Raw genomic sequence first — 25787 nt, 5'->3', positions numbered from 1 at the left:
TGAACAAAAAAGTACAGATAAGAACATTTTATTTCTGGTTGACTGATTACTAGTACCTTCCTCTATAGTTGATAAATAAGCATATCTACTGAGCTCATCGTCAGATTGATATAAAAAAGTAATAAGATGGTTCAAATCAATTTATTATAGAACTTAAATAATTAAATGATATTAGATTGATGGAAATCTAATAATACCTAATAGTTGATGAATACTACCCAAAATTTTTTATGTCAAACTACTTGAACAGTCCTAGTCATTAATTCTCTTCCAGTGGACTGATTAAACTTTTCATTAGCTGGTTCAAAATTGCCAGACGTCATTTATGGGTGAAATAACCTCGACTGTGAACCAATCTACTGATAGTATCACATGGATAGTATACAAACTCGTTTATTCCATTGGTTCGTTAAACAAATTGGGAGTATTTGATGAAAATTTACATGCTTCTATGACATTGCTTCAGTGAAACGGGTCTCCTACAACCAAATTATCACTTAAATGTGATTGTTTAAAGTCGTTACACGTGGTAGAGATGCGCGCACTCAACGCTGAAATTGGCACTCGCCGTTTAATTAGAAAGTATAGCTCACTGACGTGAAGAGACATTCTCAATAAAAACCTCACTTGATTGATTAAATCACTGTAATGCTAGATTCGAGTAGTTGATAATGTTCCAATCATCCAAATCTTGTTTCTAATATTTATTTCTAATATTGTTTTTCTGAAGGAATAGTTCAATTCTTTGAGGAATTTCAATGTGCATCAGCAATCAAAAGAGTTTTTTCACTCGTTGAAAAAATCGTGATGACGCGTTTTGCTTTTGAGTTCTAGTATTTTAAACATGAAAAGACAGAAATTTGAGAATGCATTTGATGAACTATATAGAAGGGTATTACATTTATCAAGGATAGAGACAATATTATACAGAATAATATTCGATTGGATCTCTCAAATTCATCTTAAATTAATGTCAAAACATCATGTTGTCGAGAATCATTCTGCCATAAATAGTTTTCCGATACTTCGGATCATATCCTATTTCTTTCAGCAGATATCCAATCAATATCCTATTCATCTGAAGTACATTGAAAGTTGGAATATCATTCGTCCATTAACTGAGAATAGAATTGAATGTTGTTATTCAACCCCACCTTTGAATAGAATTTGTATATTGTTTTTTTGTTTAAAGAGAGTTCAAATAATTTATCACTCGAGACACTGGAATATTACAGTTCAATCTATTGTGATCTCCAATCAGGAATCTTGGAAAAATTAGGTTACAAATTTTGCTCATTCCAGAAATCTGATTCACATCAAACACTGCAAGCTAGAGTGTGTTACAAATAGTCCAATTTTCTCAAGCATACTTCAACGAATACGCCACAAAAACGAAGTGACACATTTTTTATTCCATCCTGGTCATGTTTAGTGGTTGAGTTGACGACCAGTATGGGTGTGCACACACAGAGCTGTCTACTGCACAGATAGGGCCAGCCAGTTCCGTCACAAGCGTCCACGACACAACAATGCCACAGACCGACGCACCGTGACCAACCCTGCTGAAATACTAAACCGCATTTTGAAATTATTTCAGTGGTTAAATGTTCATTTTACTGTCTCCGTTCCTGCCGTACTGGTCGCCTATTTGCTGTTCTCTGATATTGAAAATTTGATGAGTTTGAAAAGTCAATTACTCTTTTCCTGTCACCTGTTGAGCCCATACATCAAAATACTGGATGACGAAGTTAGGTTTGGGTGATCAATTTCATGGTGGCTTAATATCAATATGCACTGAACACAGTTCTCTTTCAAGTAAGAAGTGAAAATTCATACTCAATCACTGTCAGTTTCTAGATAATAGCAAACATCGCTGTAAAAGTGCCTATTTCTCAGAACTCATAGCCTATAATCTTGGAATTTCAGTTTATAATACATTTTTCCTATAATCTTGAAATATCAGTCTATAAGCTATTTTTATTACCTTCATTTTCGAAGTTAAATCATCACTACAGTTTAACATGATCAATGCTCAATAATAAAATGGAATTGAAGGAAGTTTTTGATATGCATGTATTTTTTATTTTCTTGTATTAAGCTTATTGAGAATGAAACTTCATTCATTCATTCATTCAAGTCAATGATGGGATGTTACATATTGATTGTAGTAATCATCCTCCTAGTACGTGAATAATGGAAAATAGAGAATGAGAGTAGTGAAGAATACGAAATTAAAAGTAGAGAGTATTCATTTGACGTAATAGCAGTATCGTTACTGCAAATAATATTAGAGCATCGCACGGCATATTATTAGAGTGAAATTGATAGTAAATGAAACAGTAATATTGTAAAGATAAGGTTGTTGAGTTACCATTTACTGTCATAGAATATGACATCTCTACATTTAGTGTCATATTAATATGACATCTTTACATTATGAAGTGAGTATAAGTACCGAGTGTATCACGGTAAGTTGATAATATTTACAACACTGATGTTGATTTTCAACTGAAAAAATTCCAAAATCTACCATCAATATTAAATTTGTCTACATAGACCAACTATTGATTTGTTTAATATTAACAAGAATAGGTAACTGTAGCACATCTCCTATGTTAAATTATTTTTAGCTGATCAATGTGATTGTAAGAAATATCATGTAGTGTCTCTATGTTATAAGGAGAAACGAAGCTAACTCTAGAACGTTTACCACAATAAATCAATAAAGAATGACTTGTTGTAAGGGTTTCCTTGAAATTTTCAGTCAGAACTAGAAAAGGTTTCAACTAAACATTTTCGGTGGTATAATGCAAGATTCCAATTTCATCTTCATGTTGATTTCAACTATTGGCCTTGCTTGGTATCAACAATCTATTATTCCCCTATAAGTTTAATTTTTAAAGTGAAATATCAATGTGATAGATGTATCAGTCCTTGAAAAAGCAGAGTCTGTTAGCAGAAGCTCTATATATCCATATTTCAAAGTGTAAATGCATAATATAGATAGATAGATGAGTGCACATTTGTTTTCACACTTTAAATTAGCACGAGTGATTTGGGTGTAGTTGAGGCAATAAAAGCCCCCTCTCCGACTCAACCCACCAAAGTGATTAGGTCACTTGTCATAGACGAAAGAAAAATTACTGGAATCATAATATATTGCAATATATTAAAATATTTTTGATATATTAAAATATTTTAATATAAATATATTTGAGATATTTTTAAATCACATTCAATTTCATTGGGGAAACAGCAGTATACTGGTTGTGGTTGGCTGCTTGAGGCTAGCTCCACTATGAGAAAAATATCAAACTTCAAAAACACTCTTCGGTTCAGAAATCGTTTGAAACTTGAAAACCATTGATCTCTCATCACCGTCAAAAACAATATTTCACAATTACATTTCTATTATATCGCTTCAATTGAAAAAATATGACGGGAGAAATTTCGTCAATCCTATCAAAATAGTGGAATTTTCTTTGAAATATTTCATGCTGATGAATCAATTGAATCAACAGTAGCTTTTGTCTTTTGTGCAACGCTGAAGTCAACCTGTCTATCGCAGGCTGCATGTTCCATTACTAGGCTTCTCTAACATCATGAATATCAATATTGCTCAGACAATTCAAATTCAGTCAACTTGATATCTCATAGCATAGCTTGATTAACTACATAATCCATTCGTAATGTGTGTTTGATTCATGCAACTGATATCGACTGTGTCACTTGAGCTTCAATCACAGGTTACAAAATTAATCAAACTGTAAGCTCTTATTATTTAACTCTTCTTATTAGTAAAATCATGAACTTATCAATCAATACTATTTCATTGATTGGAGTCGCTTATGCCTCAAGCAATTTATAGTTTGTATCAATTTAATTAGTTCGTATAATTTATAGTACTGGAAGCTCTTATTATTTGACTCTTATTAGTAAAATCATGAACTTATCAATCAATACTACTATGTATTTCATTGATTGGAGTCGCTCATGCTCCAAGCAATTTATAGTTCGTATCATCTCCTTTTACTCCTTCTAAATTTCCATCCCTTTGTCATTGTATTTCTGAGTATAGCTCGGTCCCCCAGATATTTCAGAAATAAATATAGTAATCATAATTCGTTCCCACTCATTGAATTCGTGGTGTGAATTCTCTAGTAGACCCAGTTGAAAAGAGCTTAAAGAGCTTTGCGAAATTCAGTAAGCTTATCCCCTAATAATTAATTACGAGTTTCAAAATTATTGGCGAAATGGACTGCAATACATGTCAGCAGTGCCTCATTAGCATAATTGATTCATACTCTCATTTTATTCGAATGTAGAACAGCGTTGTCAATGGAGTACAGCCTTATTCTATGTTGTTGGGATAAATTAATCAGTTGAGTAAATATCGATATTTCACCTAAATAAACGACCATTACACGTTCAACTAACATAATATTATTCCCTCTATAACAACATCAGCAATATTGTATCTTTTGTATGGAGACCGAATGTGGCTGGAGATCAACTCCAAGCAATATGAACTTTTCCTCTTCTATTATTCATTCTAGGCACGTATCCCGATAAGGGATTCATCCCTCCCCCAAAGTATATGTTGTTACATGAAAATGAACTCAGTCATATATAGAAGATCATCCATAAAATACCAACATTGTGACAGAAACATATTGTTTGTGACAGTAGTACGACAATTCATGAACTTTACAGCTATAAACAAACATTCTCACCTAATTGTCATTGTTACATTGTTTGACGAAAACATAAAACCTAAAACTCAGAATATGCCAGTTTTCACTCAAGAGGAAAATTGTCAGGATCTCAAAAAATATCAGAGAAAAGTATCAGCTTCACGTTTTTACAACAAATTCAATGGATAAGTTGCTGAGTGAGGATTCATAATTTTATAGTCAATTGAACATGTGAAGCGAAGTTGTAGTTTACAGATTATTCTATGCATGTGCTCAACAGTAACTAACAAAGGCTTTGACCAATTTACTTCAAGTCTTTAACATCCACATATTATGGGAAATATTCTACAGAACAAGTTTGTTGTCCAACGAAATTGACTCTCTCCTTCGTCCATTTTGAGGATATGACTGTAAGCCCATAAGAGAAAATATAATTAATATCATAACTATATATTTTTTGTTATTTGGTTGATTTTGAATAAGTTAGTGTGGATTTGAGCAGCATATATGGAAAGCGAATCGAGAGGCCTGAAGAGAAATGGATTTTTGTGAGATTCTATTCTCTCTATTTAGTAGAAGTGAGAATCAGAAATACCAACATTCACGGTCTTCTCAACTACAGTTAGTTCTATAGTAATGTATATTATATCCTTATTATTCGCCATAAACGTTTCATAATTGGAAGTATGATATAAAAATACTGATGGACTTCCAAACCGACTCTACTCCTACCGCCGTTAAGTATCCTCACCTAAAGGGATGTCATATTTATCATGTTTCAGTGAATTACTCAATATTGTTGGAATGGAAGTCATAACCGCAGCAAAGAGACAGTCATGTCTAATCAAGTATGACACATCTATAGATGCAATGTAAGGCAATTGAAAGTAAGATATACTCGTAGATACTAAAGTTACCAAACAAACAGATTTCTTCATACAGTAACTGTAATAGATACTACAATGACTATTTTAAACATGAATATCGGGGCACCGAGCTTCGCTCGTTATTTATTTATTGATAAACAGAGCTCAATTCTTTAAAATGATTGGGGAAGAACTAACAGGTACAGCCCAAAACTGTTTCTCAGCTAATTTCAGCTTATTTCTCGCGAGATACGGTAAGCTAATTGATTACAAAGCTGATCTCCCACACAGGCACACGCATCTTCTGTTATCGACAGACGACGAAATCATCATCTGTTTTTCCAAGGATGAATTATCCTTTTCATGTCCTTCAGCGAGTTTTCTCAGGGATGAGACCTAGTGCAATCGAATTTTGATATCATAAACCTACTATATTCTAAATTTTGTGAAAATCGTTAGAGCCGTTTTCGAGAACCGTTGAACATAAATAACCATATAACCAGATATAAAAATATTAACAGACATTCACATACATTGCTCACTTAATATTATAGGATACTGTGCAAATTGCCATAAATGTAATAGATACAAGTAACAGAATACAATACATAAGTAACGTACAGTTTATAGGAAAGTCCATGGTTAAATTTTATTCCGTAGGAAAGTTCATGGGTTCGTATAAGGATCACCGTATAAAAAGTCCACGCACCTCACATGAATGGTACAGAGTTTCTCATACACAAATGATAGTCCAAAACTCTTTCAACAGAAGTCAACACTCGTTGCTCATTCAGTTTATATAATTTTATTCATGGATCATAAAGGATCAATTTAGGCTTTGAGTTCAGGTAAGATCTACTTTGAAAAATAGCAGTTCTGAGCTAAATATGATGAGACGGAATTCACATATGACAATTTCAAAATCAGTAAAAATCAACGACATTTGCGACTCTGTTCTTCATGTATTTTCATATTATTTAAAGAAACCGAAAAACGAATTCCCATTCGAGGATTGTTTCAAAGTAATAACGTTGACAGATGTCACAGAAATGTAAAGAAACCATTCTTCTTTCCACACATATTTTCCCAACTCATTCTCATATCGTATGTAGTTTGGTTGGCAGTAATAGAATTTTCACCCACGTTCCATGAGAGAGTTTGAGTTGGGTGAACCACGTGATCATTCATACAATGGTAAGTTTGTGAGACATTTTCCATGACAATACGGATGCGGCATCCACAACTGACGCAGGTTTTCCCAGAAACGGATGTATTGTTGCAAGAGGACACGTGGCGACTCCCAGATTATGAGAAACAAGATAGGAGAGAGTAATGTCCTGCTAAGATGGCATGAGGAAATTGCAAGTGATCCCTGTTGAAATGAGAGAATTGGATTGTTTTTCTCCATGGAATGATGGATGGAGGATGAAAGAGAGATTACTGAGGACGTACGCTTTTTCGAAATTATAAGTTGGCATTTATAAATTCTTTTCAAAAGTTTTCAATTTCTAAAATTTCACTTGCATTCACATTTCGTAGTTCTATCCGGACAAGATATTGAATGGGGAAAATCATCAATTGAAAATGTTAATATTCAAAGGAAATAATGAACTAACATATAAAGGTCCAGTTCATGCTCTCTCTACTTTTAATGGGTGAAAAAATCATAGGTTTTCTATTATTTACTACTGTAGGACTACTCCATTGTCTTATTGTATAAAATCATCAGTACTTTTGTCATTTATTTATGGCACGACAGTAGATATGCCAGGATTGCAGGATATGCGTAGATATGGCACGACAACATGTGCCAGGATTGGTAATATATAGCTACTCACGACCGGTTTCGGGTATTCATCTCATTGACAGGTGTCCAAAATTGAAATTTCCAAAAATTGGATTGTTACGATGAAGTAGGAATCAGACAATAGGATTTTTCTAGAACTCCATACTATAGATTTAATGGTGATGCTCCTTGGAAATTCTATTAATATGAAATCTCGTTACAGTGACTATAATAATGCTTATCATCATCCATATTTATGATACGATGGATGACATTCGACTTCTGGATCAATAACTAAGTAATGAAAACAAAATTTCACTAACTTGTGCAGGCTTTTGAAATGTTTATTAAATATACACTATCTAATATCAACTTGTTTATTCTTGCATTTAAAATTGAAAATGGCCAAAGTATGCCGAAACTAGTTGTTTGAAATGTTTTAAATAAGAGGGTTCTTCATGTTTTTATTCTGGTTTTTATAACTTCAATAAAGTAGCCTAAACAAGTAAAGTGATTTTATAGAATCAATAGATCCTATCATCAATAGATCCTATCATCAATCGAGATGGATGAAATAAGTTGAAGATAAGTATCTATTCCATACTATTTTTCCTGATCATTCTGTATTTTCTACGACCATCTCAAGTTATAAATTTTGTATTTATTACTGACAAACTCTAATAAGTATCATTCAGTCATACAGTTTTGGGCATTAAGGCTGTTATTCCTTTCCCAATCATTCATAGTTGAGAATGATATTGTATGTATCAATGTATAAAAAAATAAATATTCATCGTGAATTATTTATAATATTCGAATATAATATGAACCCCATCGATTAATTCGCATTGATTGAAAGGCCTGTGCAACCATCCTTGATTCATGATCCATCCTTGCAAAGTATTGATTAATTTTCTGAGAAGAGTAAATTTTCTCCATGTTTATTAATATATTTTATCAAACGTATTCATTCATATTGATTCGCAATGGAATTTCGTCTCTAATGAGGATAACTACTCCCTCTTTCAGTAAAAAGAGCATCATCAACATTGTAGTGATTCAATCTCTGTGAAAACTCATTTTCTGTCTGACGAAAATAATAATTGAGAGCTTGCTGTCATGGTGCTTCAAGGTAGGGATTAAAAGCAATCTCATTTCTATAGCTGCGGTGAAAGCGATGGAAAATTAACGATAATTAAATAGCGTCGGAAAAGCACTCACAAAAACGCGCACTCACACAGCCACACATAGACAAGACGTAGTGTTATGATATTCAATTCGTTTGGAAACGACGTCGGTAAAAGTGTGACTGGGTGGGAGGGGAGGGAGCACCCTGGGGAGGTTTAGTGAAAGAGAGGTTGGTAATGTTTATCGTCTACCGACAGTCGTTTAATGTGGATAGGTGTATGGGGACAGACCTGTTGCTTCGTGAGGTGATGCTCAAACCGATGATACCAAAGTGACGATGGAAAACTCTTTCCTTTGTGGCTTGTAACTATTGAATGGAATATTTATTGAGCTGGTCATCATCTGCAGACCTCAATAGAGCAATTAGGCTGTACCAAACTCGATTAAATCGTTTTTGAAGTGACTCAAACACAGAGTCACCAACACACACCGAAAATGCTATTAGTTTTAGACTTAAAGCCGGATTGTCGCAATATGACAAACACACTCAATTATTGGTAGGTTCAAACGTTGAGTGGACTGATCAGGAGACTGGAATTGCTTATCTTTGTGAATACCTAATTATTGTTGAACCATACATAGCCTCTGAAATTGTTTCCATTCACTGTCTTATCACGTACACCCTGAGTAGCTTCAGAGGTGGGTGATTGATACCCAGGTGTTGCTCCTGGATGACTTCGCTCAGTCGTAATGTGGGCGGGGAAAGGAGGCAAGTCGAAGTTCCTCTTCCTTCTTCTTTGATCCTTGGCTGGCGTGAACAGCACCTCCTGGTGCTTCTGACGGCGTGAAGGTCGCTCTCTTCTCTGATGACACCACTTTGATGTAATTTTGTATCGGCCTTACGGCCTCGGTTCCGCTCCAGTGGAGTAGGAAAAGGAAGGACAGAAAGGATAGGGACGGCAGACAACGGTCCGCTGTGCCCTGGGGAGAAGGAAGAATAGGGACGGCAGACAACGGTCCGCTGTGCCCTGGGGAGAAGGAAGAATAGGGACGGCAGACAACGGTCCGCTGTGCCCTGGGGAGAAGGAAGAATAGGGACGGCAGACAACGGTCCGCTGTGCCCTGGGGAGAAGGAAGAATAGGGACGGCAGACAACGGTCCGCTGTGCCCTGGGGAGAAGGAAGAATAGGGACGGCAGACAACGGTCCGCTGTGCCCTGGGGAGAAGGAAGAATAGGACGGCAGACAACGGTCCGCTGTGCCCTGAGGGGATGGAAAGAATAGGGACGGCAGACAACGGTCCGCTGTGCCCTGGGGAAATGGGAGGACAGGGACGGCAGACAACGGTCCGCTGTGCCCTGGGGAATGGAAGGTCAGGGACGGCAGACAACGGTCCGCTGTGCCCTGGGGAAATGGGAGGACAGGGACGGCAGACAACGGTCCGCTGTGCCCTTGGGAGATGGGAGGTCAGGGACGGCAGACAACGGTCCGCTGTGCCCTAGGAAGATGGGAGGTCAGGGACGGCAGACAACGGTCCGCTGTGCCCTGGGGAAAAGGAAGAATAGGAGGTCAGGACGGCAGACAACGGTCCGCTGTGCCCTTGGGAGATGGGAGGTCAGGGACGGCAGACAACGGTCGCTGTGCCCTGGGGAAAAGGAAGAATAGGAGGTCAGGGACGGCAGACAACGGTCCGCTGTGCCCTAGGAAGATGGGAGGTCAGGGACGGCAGACAACGGTCCGCTGTGCCCTAGGGAGATGGGAGGTCAGGACGGCAGACAACGGTCCGCTGTGCCTGGGGAAAAGGAAGAATAGGAGGTCAGGGACGGCAGACAACGGTCCGCTGTGCCCTAGGGAGATGGGAGGTCAGGGACGGCAGACAACGGTCCGCTGTGCCCTGGGGAAAAGGAAGAATAGGAGGTCAGGGACGGCAGACAACGGTCCGCTGTGCCCTAGGGAGATGGGAGGTCAGGGACGTACGGCAGCCAACGGGCCGCTGTACAAGGAGCAGGAAGGTTGTGAGCGGAATGCTGTGGTCTGGGGCTCTTCCGGCGTTTAAATACTCCCGCAAAGTGGAGGGGATGGAGTTGTGCCGCCGTCAGAGGCGGTGGAAATCGTCCCGATGCGCGGAAGATGGTGCGCCATCGGTACCTCCCTTATCTCCGCGGTTGGCTAGCGTTGCTGATAGCCGAGCGTCTTTCAATAATATTATTTATTATTTTCTCGTCACAATTTTACTTTGTGACACCCCACTCCTACTTGGTGGGGGGGGGGGGGGTGTTCGGAGCCCTCTATGGCACCACCTTAAAAGGCGTGAGCCATCTAGGCATCACCTTAAGAGGTGTACACCTTCTCAGGCATCACCTTAAGAGGTGTATGCCGCTCAGGCATCACCTTTAGAGGTGTATGCCACTCCTATAGGCATCATCTATGCCTGATCTACGGGCACATATTTACGTCGCCCATCCGGTAACCGGACTTTCATACGTCGTCGACCTGCTCGTCTGCGCTTTCCTGGTGTTGTGTTGCGGTGACACAGCACTGGATCCTTATTTCGAGAGGGGCCTGGTGTGGGTTCCTGGGACGGTGGGACTACTTCCTTGATGGTCAAAGACTGTGATGGCTCTTCTACATCCATATCAATGGGGGGTGGTATTAACTTTTCCACATCACTCTCGGAGCTACCACTTGTATTGGTGGCTGGGGCATGAATCGTGGTCTGCCGTTCAGACTCAGTCATCTCATCTCTGTGATTCATCACAATGTTGCTCCAGGATTCTTGCCTTGGAATATATGACATCTCCGTCTTGCTATCAATCAAGGCATCAAGTTTGACTCCATTCAAGCCAACCTGCTTGAACATCCTTCTGTTGCGACTCTTGTTGTCCTGAGAATCGGAATCTATAGCTGATATTGTTGGGACTGCAGTTGTCTTAGTCCCCAATAAGAGAGATCGCGACATAATAAGCGGACTTGAAGGATTCAGTTGAGGAGGATCCCACTCCACCTCTCTCGTGAATGTGTGAATATTCACCCTGTTTTCACGCATAAATTCCATGCCTAATAGCAACTCTTGCCCAAGTCCTTCCATTATAGATGCCGCTAGTGGAACTGTGATTTGTTCTATAGTTATGTTAGTCGTCACCTTCCCATTCAAGAGGGTAGACCGTCCATCAGCTAATAATTGCTTGGTGACGTACTGGCTCTTTCCGTATCATCCCTATTTTCCGGAGGACTTCATAGACCTCGTTACTTATATAATTAGCTTCAGCACCAGTATCTAGCAATGCCCGACACTTTTTACCGCCAATTGTCACAGTGATGAATATTCTGTTGTCCCTTGATGACTCTTCAATTACAGGAATCCTCTGTGCCATGTGCATCACTGCTGTCTTGTTCAGAGTTTTATTCTCCTTTTGAATATCACAGACACATTCCAGTGCTCTCTTCCCGCACCTTTTACATGGCAGGATTTCGGGACAGTTTGATCTCCAGTGCCCCGGTCTCTTGTATTGCCCACACATGGGGTTCAGACTCACTAAGAGATGGTCTGTTACTAGTAGGGGTTATAACTGTCTCAACCTTGAGCCTTGTAATCTTTTTCGTGTCCTCAATCATGTGAACTCTCGAATTCTGTCTATTCTGTTTCTCCTCTGCCTTTATTTGTTCATACTCCCTTGCGAATTTTTCCAATTCGTTGATACTATGAACATCTGATTGTCGAATATACAATTTGTACCGTGGGAGGAGATTCTTATACACTCTCTGTAATTTATTTTCGTCTGTGAAACCTCCTCGTCGCCTCATGAGTGTCAGTACATCTTCGAGAAATTCGTCAAACAATTCACCTTCCCTTTGCTTCCTTGCCTGAATTAGATTCTCGAGGTCCTCCTCATAGGTAAGTGGGTAGTAGCGTGATCTGAAATCTGTCACAAAATTGTCCCATGATTTCCACTGGTCACGACGATTACGCATCCATAGAGTAGCTTTACCAACCAGTAATTCAGGCAGCGCGACTAGTAGCTGGTTGCCAGTGAGCCCATAGGCTTGTTGTAGCTCGTCTAGCCTTTCCAAGAAGCTGGGAGCATCTGATTGGCCGTCGAATGACAGTCTCCAGCTTCTTACCTTGTCACATACCACGCCTGGGTCCATGAGTGGGGTTTGTGTTACTGTTGGTTCTGAACCCAGCTTGGGCACCTGTCGCTGAGTGGTTCTTACTTCGTTGCCTCGTGCCCCAAGTGCGGGCGCCAATCTATCACGTACACCCTGAGTAGCTTCAGAGGTGGGTGATTGATACCCAGGTGTTGCTCCTGGATGACTTCGCTCAGTCGTAATGTGGGCGGGGAAAGGAGGCAAGTCGAAGTTCCTCTTCCTTCTTCTTTGATCCTTGGCTGGCGTGAACAGCACCTCCTGGTGCTTCTGACGGCGTGAAGGTCGCTCTCTTCTCTGATGACACCACTTTGATGTAATTTTGTATCGGCCTTACGGCCTCGGTTCCGCTCCAGTGGAGTAGGAAAAGGAAGGACAGAAAGGATAGGGACGGCAGACAACGGTCCGCTGTGCCCTGGGGAGAAGGAAGAATAGGGACGGCAGACAACGGTCCGCTGTGCCCTGGGGAGAAGGAAGAATAGGGACGGCAGACAACGGTCCGCTGTGCCCTGGGGAGAAGGAAGAATAGGGACGGCAGACAACGGTCCGCTGTGCCCTGGGGAGAAGGAAGAATAGGGACGGCAGACAACGGTCCGCTGTGCCCTGGGGAGAAGGAAGAATAGGGACGGCAGACAACGGTCCGCTGTGCCCTGGGGAGAAGGAAGAATAGGACGGCAGACAACGGTCCGCTGTGCCCTGAGGGGATGGAAAGAATAGGGACGGCAGACAACGGTCCGCTGTGCCCTGGGGAAATGGGAGGACAGGGACGGCAGACAACGGTCCGCTGTGCCCTGGGGGAATGGAAGGTCAGGGACGGCAGACAACGGTCCGCTGTGCCCTGGGGAAATGGGAGGAAAGGGAGGGCAGACAACGGTCCGCTGTGCCCTGGGAGATGGGAGGTCAGGGACGGCAGACAACGGTCCGCTGTGCCCTGGGGAAAAGGAAGAATAGGAGGTCAGGGACGGCAGACAACGGTCCGCTGTGCCCTAGGAAGATGGGAGGTCAGGGACGGCAGACAACGGTCCGCTGTGCCCTAGGGAGATGGGAGGTCAGGGACGGCAGACAACGGTCCGCTGTGCCCTGGGGAAAAGGAAGAATAGGAGGTCAGGGACGGCAGACAACGGTCCGCTGTGCCCTAGGGAGATGGGAGGTCAGGGACGGCAGACAACGGTCCGCTGTGCCCTGGGGAAAAGGAAGAATAGGAGGTCAGGGACGGCAGACAACGGTCCGCTGTGCCCTAGGGAGATGGGAGGTCAGGGACGTACGGCAGCCAACGGGCCGCTGTACAAGGAGCAGGAAGGTTGTGAGCGGAATGCTGTGGTCTGGGGCTCGTCCGGCGTTTAAATACTCCCGCAAAGTGGAGGGGATGGAGTTGTGCCGCCGTCAGAGGCGGTGGAAATCGTCCCGATGCGCGGAAGATGGTGCGCCATCGGTACCTCCCTTATCTCCGCGGTTGGCTAGCGTTGCTGATAGCCGAGCGTCTTTCAATAATATTATTTATTATTTTCTCGTCACAATTTTACTTTGTGACAGTCTAGTGGAGGTAATTGTAACTGAATGTCTCATACTGCATAGATTGAACTGATACTGCTGATGAGACAGAAGTTCAAGGGACAATATTTTCAAAATAGGGGTGAATAAGCTTGAGATTGGATAGGATAGAGTATAGAAAGACTGACTAGAAAGACTTGCATTATTCTTAAAATTGGCACGCAGGCGGCCCGCTCTTTATACTTGACTCTCCAATACAATGATTGCTTCAAACTTGATGATTATTCTGATCGATAGATAGACAGTGAAGTAAATCAAAACAATACTTCATGTAGAGTAAGATGGATAAGTTGAAATTCGTCTCTTGAAATTTTTAGTAGGTTGAAAAATCAATTGTTTAAATCACTTGTATCGGGCTTGACTCACTCTTATTTTTGTTAAAATCAAGTTTGGTAACCCCAAAACAATTTTCATTACTGGGGTACCACACATTATTGTTTCTTGTACCATACAATATAGTAGGCTAATTATGTAGTAATATAATAGTATTCATATCATTATCATATGATAATATGATCATATTATCATATTATATATCATATTACTATTTATATCATAACATTAATCATATTATATTATATTGTATTGTTACGTTTTTTAAAAGAAATATGAATTTCCAATATTAGTTTTTTTTGAGCATAAGTAGTTGGAAAATGTGGCAAATGACTTTTGGTTATATTATTATGACTGCATATGGCGATGTTTGAATGATAAATATTTCTTTGTATTCTTACATTGTTGTATTTTTGAGCCATAGCATTTGATAAATTTGGCTAATAACTTAGTATCTTTGTTTTGATTTTTGTTGTAATATTATTCTGTTGTTTATGAGAAACAATAAATTCTATTCTATTCTATTCTAATTTTAATAGATTTTGATCCATATTTTTGTGGAAATTATTCCGGAAGCAACTCAAACAATCTGAGTTGTTTGCCCATGTGGAAAACTACTGAGATTCAAAGATCAGTATTGTGTTGTTGAGTTCTAGTAAGGCGAATAATCAGAGTTCATGAAAATTGCAATAATAACAAATCAAATAATTCTTCAGTAGGCCTTTCCTTGAAATGTTACTACAGTTTACCGGAGTTGAAATTAATCTTTGAGATGAGAAGGAAATAATCCTTCGAATATTTAAATCAATAAACTGAATATATAGTTCAATATATTAACTAAAATATTCCATTTATTTAATTTCCAACCCCTTCTAAGTAGCAACATTTATAATTGAATGATATGACAGCTCAACAATTCAAGATTTACCCCATTCATTACTTGTCATTGATGATTGTTAGGCATATTCAATAATCAACAATAAGATTGTAATCATGTTTGCAATTTAATATACATAATAGATCAAATAAATAGAATTTCCAAAAAATAAACAAAATTTAAATCAAGTAATTACAATTTATTTATTATCCTGTCCCATTTATTTTTACGAAGTAGTTGCCTGTGAATTTTCCATAAATTAATATTGGTTGTTTCGTAAATACCTGGTGTATTGAAGTGAGGAGGCCTCCGTACACTTTATTCAATTTTTCACTTATTAATTTTTCACTGCACAAGAAGTTCTTGAAGTATCCTTTTTACGGCGAATTTAGATCTTTTCTGGAAATATTGGTTTCCTTGTGATGAGTTGGTCAGCAAGGATTCAGCTTCCATGGCCATAACTAAGACATCCTGTGATACTACGAGTCTACGAGTCTACGAGTCTATGACCGCTAAATAATAGAGAAACGAAAAGAATATATATAAATACTGTAATACTAAAGGAGAGATCAATAATACAGAATTTGCTCTTCTTAACAAAATCAACAATACACAAGATCTTTAATAAATTCATCAATAATAGTTTAAAGATAAATAATTCAAGATACTCGAAGTGAAGCTTCCAAAAGAGATTTTTTAAAAAGAAAAATTATAACTTGAATAAGGCTTTACAATTTTATTTAATTATTTATTTATTTATTTGACCAGCGTGACAAAGATAATTTGATATTTATTTATTTATTAATTTAATTTTACTATTATATAAACTTGCATAGAAATATTTCCAACATTTTGAATTACGAGAATTAGAGCTGAAAAACAAATTTAAGGAAAGCTGGGATTAATTATAATCTGATCAGACTTGACTTATAAAACAATAAGTAAAGTATATAAATAAATAATGTTTTACCTGTACAGCGGAAATTGTAGAAATTACTATGGATACATATGTGATGAATGAGGTTTTCAACAAATATAAATAAATTGCCATAACTTAGGCCAGCTAGAATTAAATTTTTAACTCAATTAAATTTTCGGACATGATTACTTTTTTTTTTTTTTTATAACAAACAAGAAAATTTACATATTTAAAAAGGAAATAAAAAAAAATAAAGAAAATAATAATAATATCACAACTTGTGATGAATGAAATCTGTCTCTGATCAACTACATATTGTAATAAATAGAAAAATTTAGCATAAGCTAAATAAAAATGGAATCAAAGGAAAAAGTTAAATTTACAACCTCCACTCACGAAATTCAGAGACAGAATGGATCATCGAGCGTTGAAGACGGGGTAGCAAACAAGACAGTGACGTAAGCAAAACGGAATTATCAAAATTAGACAAAGAAACTAGAGAGAAAGAGCAATGCAAACTCAAAGCTACCAACAAGGACAGAAAAAGGGAGAAAGAAAATAGCAAAAAAGAACTGGAGAGAACAAGAAAGTAGATTATTCGAAGGGTACAGCTCGATCCCATAAGTGCATCTTTGTCTCACTGAGAAAAACAAGCTGATAATACAATCGAATTTAGAACCGAAATAACAGAAAAACAAGATAAAAATAATCATGTCCAAAATTGTTACATACTCCCTCCACTCAAGTGTGTGAAAGCTACATTCTAAAAAAAAATTTGAGCTAGCTAAGATAATTTTTAAGTTGAATTAACATATATATAGAATTTATCAGAGAAGAATGCTTCATAAGAATTTGAGTTGAGAAATATTCACTCTTAGAGTTGAATTATTCCAAGAAATAAATCATCTATTTGTAAAATTATTAATTCAAAACTCAACATCAAATAAAAATCAAATAAAAACTCTTGATTACAAATTCAATGAAGATCAGAGGTGGAACCTACTCAATAGCTGAGTAACCATTGAAATAATAAAAAAAATTAGAATCTAACAACAGAAGAAACTAGACCACAAATTAATGCAGGGATTGGCCACTCCCAACAAAAACTTGAAGTCTTTCAAACAAAGAAATATCTGAACATGCGTCCACACTCAGAATTCAAAAGAAAATTAATCAGTTCTCAGTCCCAAAGAATATGTTCCATCTCTAATGATCATTTGCCTACCCCTTTTTTTATATATATATATATTATATATATATATCTTTGATCCTTTTTTTTCTATTCTAACAAAATTCATACACTCTTGATAAAATTTGAAAGATAAATCACTTGACATTATTTACATACAGAAACCAATATTTTTCTACTCTATTACCCAATTAAAGTGATAATAATATACATTTTCAAGTATTTTATCATTTATCAAAACTCTTCTTTTGATTCACTTTATTCCCTTACTTTATTTACAACAATCTGATGAAATAGAAACACTGCTATTCACCACTATTCATCAAAATTCATTAACACTAAAGCAAAATTATAACTATAAACTATTTCAATAATCTATCTAATAATATGATCTCAATAAAATTTCTATCTATTTATAGGCTAAGATAGATTCTTTTGTACAATATTTTACACAATTCCATAAAGAAATTAAATAAGTGAGTAAAGTTAAAATTTCAATAGGTGGCGCGCTTCACCAAAGAAAACAACTATTTACTCTTCAGAAACACCTAAACCAAAGGCAACACAATTTAACCAGAAGTGAAACGTTACAGAATAATAGTGAGTTTCCTACAAATAACTCAAAGAAGAAAGTATCAATGAGCCGATCTCTCAGTAAGAAACAACAGAGACGAAACCGTTACCCTTTACTTCAAAGATAAGAAGGAAGAATGAATACCAGGCTACATTATCCAAAACAAGGAATTATGAATTATATTTCTTTAATTGTGAGACATGAGCCTTTTGAACAAAGCGATTAGTAATAGGGTCAACTAATTCAGCCGTAACATCAGATAACCATCTTTTTATTTTTAGCGGGCCACGATACCGGAAGCTTAATTTTGTACAAATTTGGTTGGCCTTATCACTGAGAATATGTGTCCGGACCCATACAAGGTCATCTATAGCAAAAGGAATAGGGACACGGTTCCTATCATAGCGAGTTTTTCTATAATTATGACTTTTCATCAATTGCTCTTTAGCCTTTTGCCAAATTTCTACAGTGTTCTCATCGGCAGTATCAGGTAAAATTTCATTAATATTCCAGATATTCAAAAGAGGTTCTTTAGGTTTATAACGGAACATCAGAGAAAAAGGGGTGCACTTAATGCTATCATGTTCAGCAGTATTAAAAGCTAAAGCTAACCAATCATTTACAGTATCATCCCATTTATTCTGTGAGTTTGCATGAAAAGCAATGAGAGAGCTACGCAAATTACGATGTAATCTTTCAACTATGTTTGCTTTAGGATAGAAAGGTGAAGTCGTATTATGACGAATTCCTAATTGAAAACAGAAATTTTTAAACTTGATTGATTTAAAAATTGATGCATTATCACTAATAATTTGTTTAGGAGTAGAGAAATTCGCAAAAATACCTTTCAATGCTCTAATTACTGATTCAGAATTAGCTTTTCTCAAACATTTTAACCAACAGAATTTACTGAAAACGTCAATTGCACTAAAAATAAAACAGTTATTCTGTGATGTGCGTACTAATGGACCAACTAAGTCAATATGTATCATCTCAAGAGGTTTTTCCTGTATTTTTGATGATAAAAACCCGTAATTGGTAGCCTGAGCTGGTTTACTTTTTGCACAAAGAGTACAAGATTTAACTAAATAAATTATATCATTCCTCAAATCAACCCAGTGGAAATTCTCTTGAATTTTTGAAATAGTTTTAGCAATGCCTAAATGAGCACCAATCATACTTTCATGATAATATTTGAAGATTAAAGGAACAAGAAGTTTGGGTATGACTATTTTTTGTTTTTCCTGGTTTCTTAGTTTTATCACTAATACTCCTTTAGACAAACTATAAGGAAACTGATCAATATTATTATTAATCTTTTCTATTATATCCGCTAAAATAGGATCATTCTCTTGGTGTTGTTTTATGTCAGTGAATACTAGTGGAAAATCGGTAATTTTTAGTGAGTTTATTAAGTTTAGACTATTTTCTACTTCTATATGTTCATCTTTGACATCAATTTCAGGCAATTCACTGTCATCATGGTACATTCTGGATAAAGCATCAGCTATGCAATTATCTTTTCCCGCTACATGCTGTGTTGTGAACTGAAATGATAAAAGCCTAAGTATCCAACGACTAAGTCTACCAATTTGCTTGTCTTGTTTTAAAATCCATGCTAAGGCACTATTATCTGTTAACAACAAGAATTTAGTGTGTTGTAAGTACAGTTTAAATCTTTCCATGCCAAAAATTGCTGCATAGCATTCGATCTCATATGTAGAATATTTGCATTCTTGTTGAGTGAGCTTTTTGGAAGCAAAACTAATAGGCTTTAGGATGCCATCAACATATTGAGAAAGGACCGCAGAAATTGATAAGGAGCTCCCATCAGTTTGCAACACAAACTGTTTATTAAAATCAGCTGTTATTAAGACAGGAGGGTTCATAATTGCATTTTTCAATTTCTGAAAAGCTTTCTCGTGAACATCTTCCCAAATAAATTTTTTATCCTTCTTTCTTAGTTCGTTGAGGGGTGAGGCGATTTCAGCGTAATTTTCAATGAATTTGTGAAAATATCCTACCATTCCTATGAATCTGGAGATAGCCTTGACATTTTTTGGTCTAGGGTAATTACGAATTGAATTTGTCCGAGCTGGATCAATAGTAATACCATGTTCACTTACTAAATTACCTAGAAAGGAGATTTGTTTTTTTGCAAATTTAGCTTTCTCCTTTTTTACAGTAAACCCACCTTGTTTAAGTTTGGACAACACTATCTTAATGTGCTCAAGATGTGACTCAAAATCTTTAGAATAAATCACAATATCATCCAAATAATTTATTACAAATTTGAATTTTATCCCTTCAAATAAAATATTCAAAGCAGTAGATAAGGCTTGAGCACCTATTGATAAACCAAACGGTACACGAGTATAACAGTAAGTTTGAGTTGGAGTTGCAAAAGTAGTCAAGTGCTTAGAAGATGGAGATAATTTCAATTGATAATAGCTTTCAGTAAGATCAAGAACAGTAAAGAACTTAGCACCGTTAAACCAATGGAATGTACTCTCAATGTTTGGCAAAGGTGTAGCATCTAATGCAATTTTTTTATTTAATGCTCTATAATCTACTACCACACGATGGCCACCATCTTTCTTAGGAACTAAGAAACAAGGGCTGGAATAATTAGAAGTTGATTTCTCAATAATTCCATCATCTAACATTTTTTGAATTTTTTATTTAAGATTTCCATTCTTATCGGATTTAACTGATAAGGAGCTTTCCTTACGGGCTGATTGTCTATCAGACGAATTTCATATTCTATTACGTTCGATTTACCTAGTTTATGGGTAAGAACATCATCAAATTGATTTAATACTTTGTTTAATTCTACTTTCTGCGAAGAGCTTAAATCGTCCAATTCCACATCAGTACCAATTCTATTCATTTTCTTTAGTAATTCCAACCTGTGATTTTTTTCAAAAGAAAATTTGAATTGCGGTTTAAATCCAAAGAAATACCTATTATTGAATAAATCAGGAACTAATTTGGAATAATGAATAAAATCACAACCTAAAACAATAGGAATTGACAAATCATCATGAACAAAGAAACGAAATTTCCAACTGAAGTTTTCAATTTTTATTTTTAATAGAACTGACTCTTTCAACAGTAATTTACTTTTATTCGCAGTAACACAATGCTGAATATCCTCTTGAATAAGCAGATTACCATTATCCCGTAATATTTCAGTAAAAACTTTCCTTGAAATGATACTATAATCAGAACCAGAATCAATCAATGCAATAGAACTGACACAGTTATTTCCTAACTCACATACTATTAAAGGAGTGATTTTATTAATCAAAGCTCTAGTCTTTAACTGATTAAATTTCTTTTGCTTTTTTCTTTTTATTTTATTTTTCATTTTCTGATTTTTGTCAGTATATTTTGATTGAATTGATTTCTTCTTACCATTAGAAAAAGTATCACTACATTTCAAGGTATTAATTCCGTTTTCTTTATTGAATTTTTGATTGTATTTGGTATTTTGAAATTTTCTTTTACTGTCTATTTTCTTTTCATACTGTTTCCCAGCTAGACATGCTTTTTTATTTTCACAAGAGTTTGCATAATGTCCACTTTCATCACATTTAAAGCAACGTATTTTAGATAGATCTCTAGTGAAATTATTATTAGATCTTTGGTGATTCTGATTCTGATTTCTCGAATTACTGCTTGTACCTCTGAAATTTGAATTATTCATGTTGGATCTACATGACTGAGCTAGATGACCTACTTTGTTGCATTTGTAACAACGTCTTTGAGCTAATTCAACATTCATTGGAGATTTTTGATTATTTTTATTAGTATTAAAATTGTATTTATTTCTTTCTAAATCCCCATATTGAATATTTTGAGATACTACTGAGATGGAAGTTAAGTCATTAAAACTAGTTGGTTTGGATTGGAAAACTAGTCTATTTCTTTCCTCTGGATTCAACCCTGAGCAAATATTATTGACTACGTCTTCCTCAGATTTTTCTAATCTTAGTAGTTTATTAGCGTCTTTGATTGACACAATGTAAGCAGACAAGGGTTCACCAGCCCTTTGTAAACGATAATAGTGGTCTCTTTCAATGATTGAAATCAATCTAGACGGAATAAAATGTTGCAGAATATCCTTATGAAATTCATCAAAACTCTTATTTGTACTCATAGCTAAATTCAATCGATCGGCGAGAGGCCCTACAACAGAAGAGTGAATGATATGGAAAAGTTGCTGATCTAATAAGTTCGATCGTTCTTTTATTTTCAAACATATTTCAATGAATTTCAACAAACTATCAACATTCAATCCGTCAGTATTCGGAAGTTCCTTCATCAGACCTTCGATAGGATTTGATAATTTATTATACAAATTACCAAATAAAGGTGAAGACAAGTTGGCTGCTAGGTTTACCCTATTAGTATTGAAATCACTACCGAATACAGTCCTACCCAAGTTTTCATTTATTGTAGCATGTACCTGTTCTACCATAGAGACAGTATTACTATTATTTATATTTTCAAAATCAGTAACTTGAATATCAGGATTGGTAACATTTGTTTGTGAATACTGAGTAACATTTTGTTCCATATTACTTGTACTAGGAATTTGCGCAATAAAGCGATTTACTGTATTAGTATGAAGTTTAGTATTCGAATCGTGTGTGGGATTATTCATTTTGAATCGGGTGTACTGAGACTGCTTTGTTTTTCAAAATGAGGCGAACTAGATCTACTAAAGCATTCACACAAGTCGATCAATTTAGTAAAAGTAGCCTGAGCTAATACAATAGACTCATCAATACCTTTAATTAGATTTTGGTCATTTGCTTCTTTAGCATAAGTTAATAATTGAACAATTCGATTGAGAATATGTAGAAAAATGGATAACGCTTTATGAATGTTTACCTTTTTATCAGGAATACTCATAGAAAGAATTTTCTCCAAGTATTCATCTTCCCCTGTCAATAAATCAAGGATTTTTTTTATAGCAATTTTACTAGACTCATCATCGTAAATAATTCGTGCAATTTTTGGGTCTGGATTGCTAACTAATGCTCGATACTTTCCCCTTAAAGTGTCTACATCATTGTCAATAACTGTATCTGTAGGTACTCCCAATGTTTCAAGTTCGAAAAGTAAATTCTCTTTAGTAACAAAATTAGGATTGAATTTTCTAATAGGAATCAAATTGAAATTGAAGCACTCTTCAACTGATTTTTTAACATCCCAATAATTAATTATTTTAGATTCCATAGATGCTACTTTATTCGGTGAACCCATATTATCATTTTCTTAAATAAATTATTAATATGATTATATAATACTTATAATTCGAGATCATTTATGATGAATAATATTTGATTTTGTATTTTAATTTTAACCTGAATCCTCCCCACCATCAATGAAAGAAGAAAGGATAAGAACAGCCGAGACCGTCACACATCATTCAATATTATTGATAAATCAATGAAAGAGTTTGCAAGCAAACCTCGCAGAGTAAGGCGCAGTTGAAATGTTACTACAGTTTACCGGAGTTGAAATTAATCTTTGAGATGAGAAGGAAATAATCCTTCGAATATTTAAATCAATAAATTGAATATATAGTTCAATATATTAACTAAAATATTCCATTTATTTAATTTCCAACCCCTTCTAAGTAGCAACATTTATAATTGAATGATATGACAGCTCAACAATTCAAGATTTACCCCATTCATTACTTGTCATTGATGATTGTTAGGCATATTCAATAATCAACAATAAGATTGTAATCATGTTTGCAATTTAATATACATAATAGATCAAATAAATAGAATTTCCAAAAAATAAACAAAATTTAAATCAAGTAATTACAAATTTATTTATTATCCTGTCCCATTTATTTTTGCGAAGTAGTTGCCTGTGAATTTTCCATAAATTAATATTGGTTGTTTCGTAAATACCTGGTGTATTGAAGTGAGGAGGCCTCCGTACACTTTATTCAAATTTTTCACTTATTAATTTTTCACTGCACAAGAAGTTCTTGAAGTATCCTTTTTACGGCGAATTTAGATCTTTTCTGGAAATATTGGTTTCCTTGTGATGAGTTGGTCAGCAAGGATTCAGCTTCCATGGCCATAACTAAGACATCCTGTGATACTACGAGTCTACGAGTCTACGAGTCTATGACCGCTAAATAATAGAGAAACGAAAAGAATATATATAAATACTGTAATACTAAAGGAGAGATCAATAATACAGAATTTGCTCTTCTTAACAAAATCAACAATACACAAGATCTTTAATAAATTCATCAATAATAGTTTAAAGATAATAATTCAAGATACTCGAAGTGAAGCTTCCAAAAGAGATTTTTTAAAAAGAAAAATTATAACTTGAATAAGGCTTTACAATTTTATTTAATTATTTATTTATTTATTTGACCAGCGTGACAAAGATAATTTGATATTTATTTATTTATTAATTTAATTTTACTATTATATAAACTTGCATAGAAATATTTCCAACATTTTGAATTACGAGAATTAGAGCTGAAAACAAATTTAAGGAAAGCTGGGATTAATTATAATCTGATCAGACTTGACTTATAAAACAATAAGTAAAGTATATAAATAAATAATGCTTTACCTGTACAGCGGAAATTGTAGAAATTACTATGGATACATATGTGATGAATGAGGTTTTCAACAAATATAAATAAATTGCCATAACTTAGGCCAGCTAGAATAAATACTCAATAAATTTTCGGACATGATTACCTTTTTTTTTTTTTTTTTATAACAAACAAGAAAATTTACATATTTAAAAAGGAAATAAAAAAAAATAAAGAAAATAATAATAATATCACAACTTGTGATGAATGAAATCTGTCTCTGATCAACTACATATTGTAATAAATAGAAAAATTTAGCATAAGCTAAATAAAAATGGAATCAAAGGAAAAAGTTAAATTTACAACCTCCACTCACGAAATTCAGAGACAGAATGGATCATCGAGCGTTGAAGACGGGGTAGCAAACAAGACAGTGACGTAAGCAAAACGGAATTATCAAAATTAGACAAAGAAACTAGAGAGAAAGAGCAATGCAAACTCAAAGCTACCAACAAGGACAGAAAAAGGGAGAAAGAAAATAGCAAAAAAGAACTGGAGAGAACAAGAAAGTAGATTATTCGAAGGGTACAGCTCGATCCCATAAGTGCATCTTTGTCTCACTGAGAAAAACAAGCTGATAATACAATCGAATTTAGAACCGAAATAACAGAAAAACAAGATAAAAATAATCATGTCCAAAATTGTTACATCCTATATTTCTATATAGGCCTCATTCATCCTATAAATGATCTGTCAAAAATAATCTGAACTTGAAAATATTCTGCCATTGATTCATAAGCTTAAAGGCACATTTAGATTGAAATGATTTTGAATTTGAAGATTGCAACAAGAATAAAATTATCAATTTTGTAATTAGTCGGTGCAATAAGTGGAGTGTATAGATAGAGGTAGGCCTACCCACCTTTTGTCTGGGAACGACGGGCATGGACGAGGTGCGGCAGCGGTAGTTGTTGTTGGTGCGTGGGCGTGGCGAGACGGGGCGGGAGGCGACGGGGCTGGCGCTGGGTGCGGGAGAGTGGGGGGGGCCCCAGGTGGCCCCAGGGGGACCGCTGCTGTTCTGCGGCGAGGAAGCGATGCAGGTCGGGCGTCTGTCGCGCGACTGCGATGCTCGACGAGCG

General features: G+C 36.2%; 1 protein-coding gene and 1 long non-coding RNA gene across 3 annotated transcripts in view; both read right to left on the bottom strand.

Moving 5' to 3' along the window:
• Positions 1–25787, bottom strand: part of LOC111048342 (ras-related protein Rap-2a) — a 101510-nt gene that overhangs the window by 68954 nt on the left and 6769 nt on the right. For both annotated transcript variants that reach the window (XM_022334219.2, XM_039421748.1), the window contains exon 2: positions 25571–25787. This exon is cut by the window's right edge and continues 100 nt beyond it. In XM_022334219.2, coding sequence (XP_022189911.2) covers positions 25571–25594 — 24 coding nt within the window. In that variant the 5' untranslated portion in view covers positions 25595–25787. The remainder of the gene's footprint in view (positions 1–25570) is intronic.
• On the bottom strand, positions 15316–25355 carry LOC120349984. The gene is made up of 3 exons (XR_005570560.1): positions 24815–25355; positions 16351–16487; positions 15316–15892 (listed from the first exon to the last, which is right to left on the bottom strand). It is a non-coding gene; the product is annotated as an uncharacterized LOC120349984 (long non-coding RNA).

The sequence above is a fragment of the Nilaparvata lugens genome, chromosome 2 (genome assembly GCF_014356525.2).
Source record: "Nilaparvata lugens isolate BPH chromosome 2, ASM1435652v1, whole genome shotgun sequence".
NCBI lineage: Eukaryota > Metazoa > Arthropoda > Insecta > Hemiptera > Delphacidae > Nilaparvata > Nilaparvata lugens.
The sequence above is the reverse complement of the archived record's forward strand: the minus strand, read 5'-3'. Positions and strand labels throughout refer to the sequence as shown.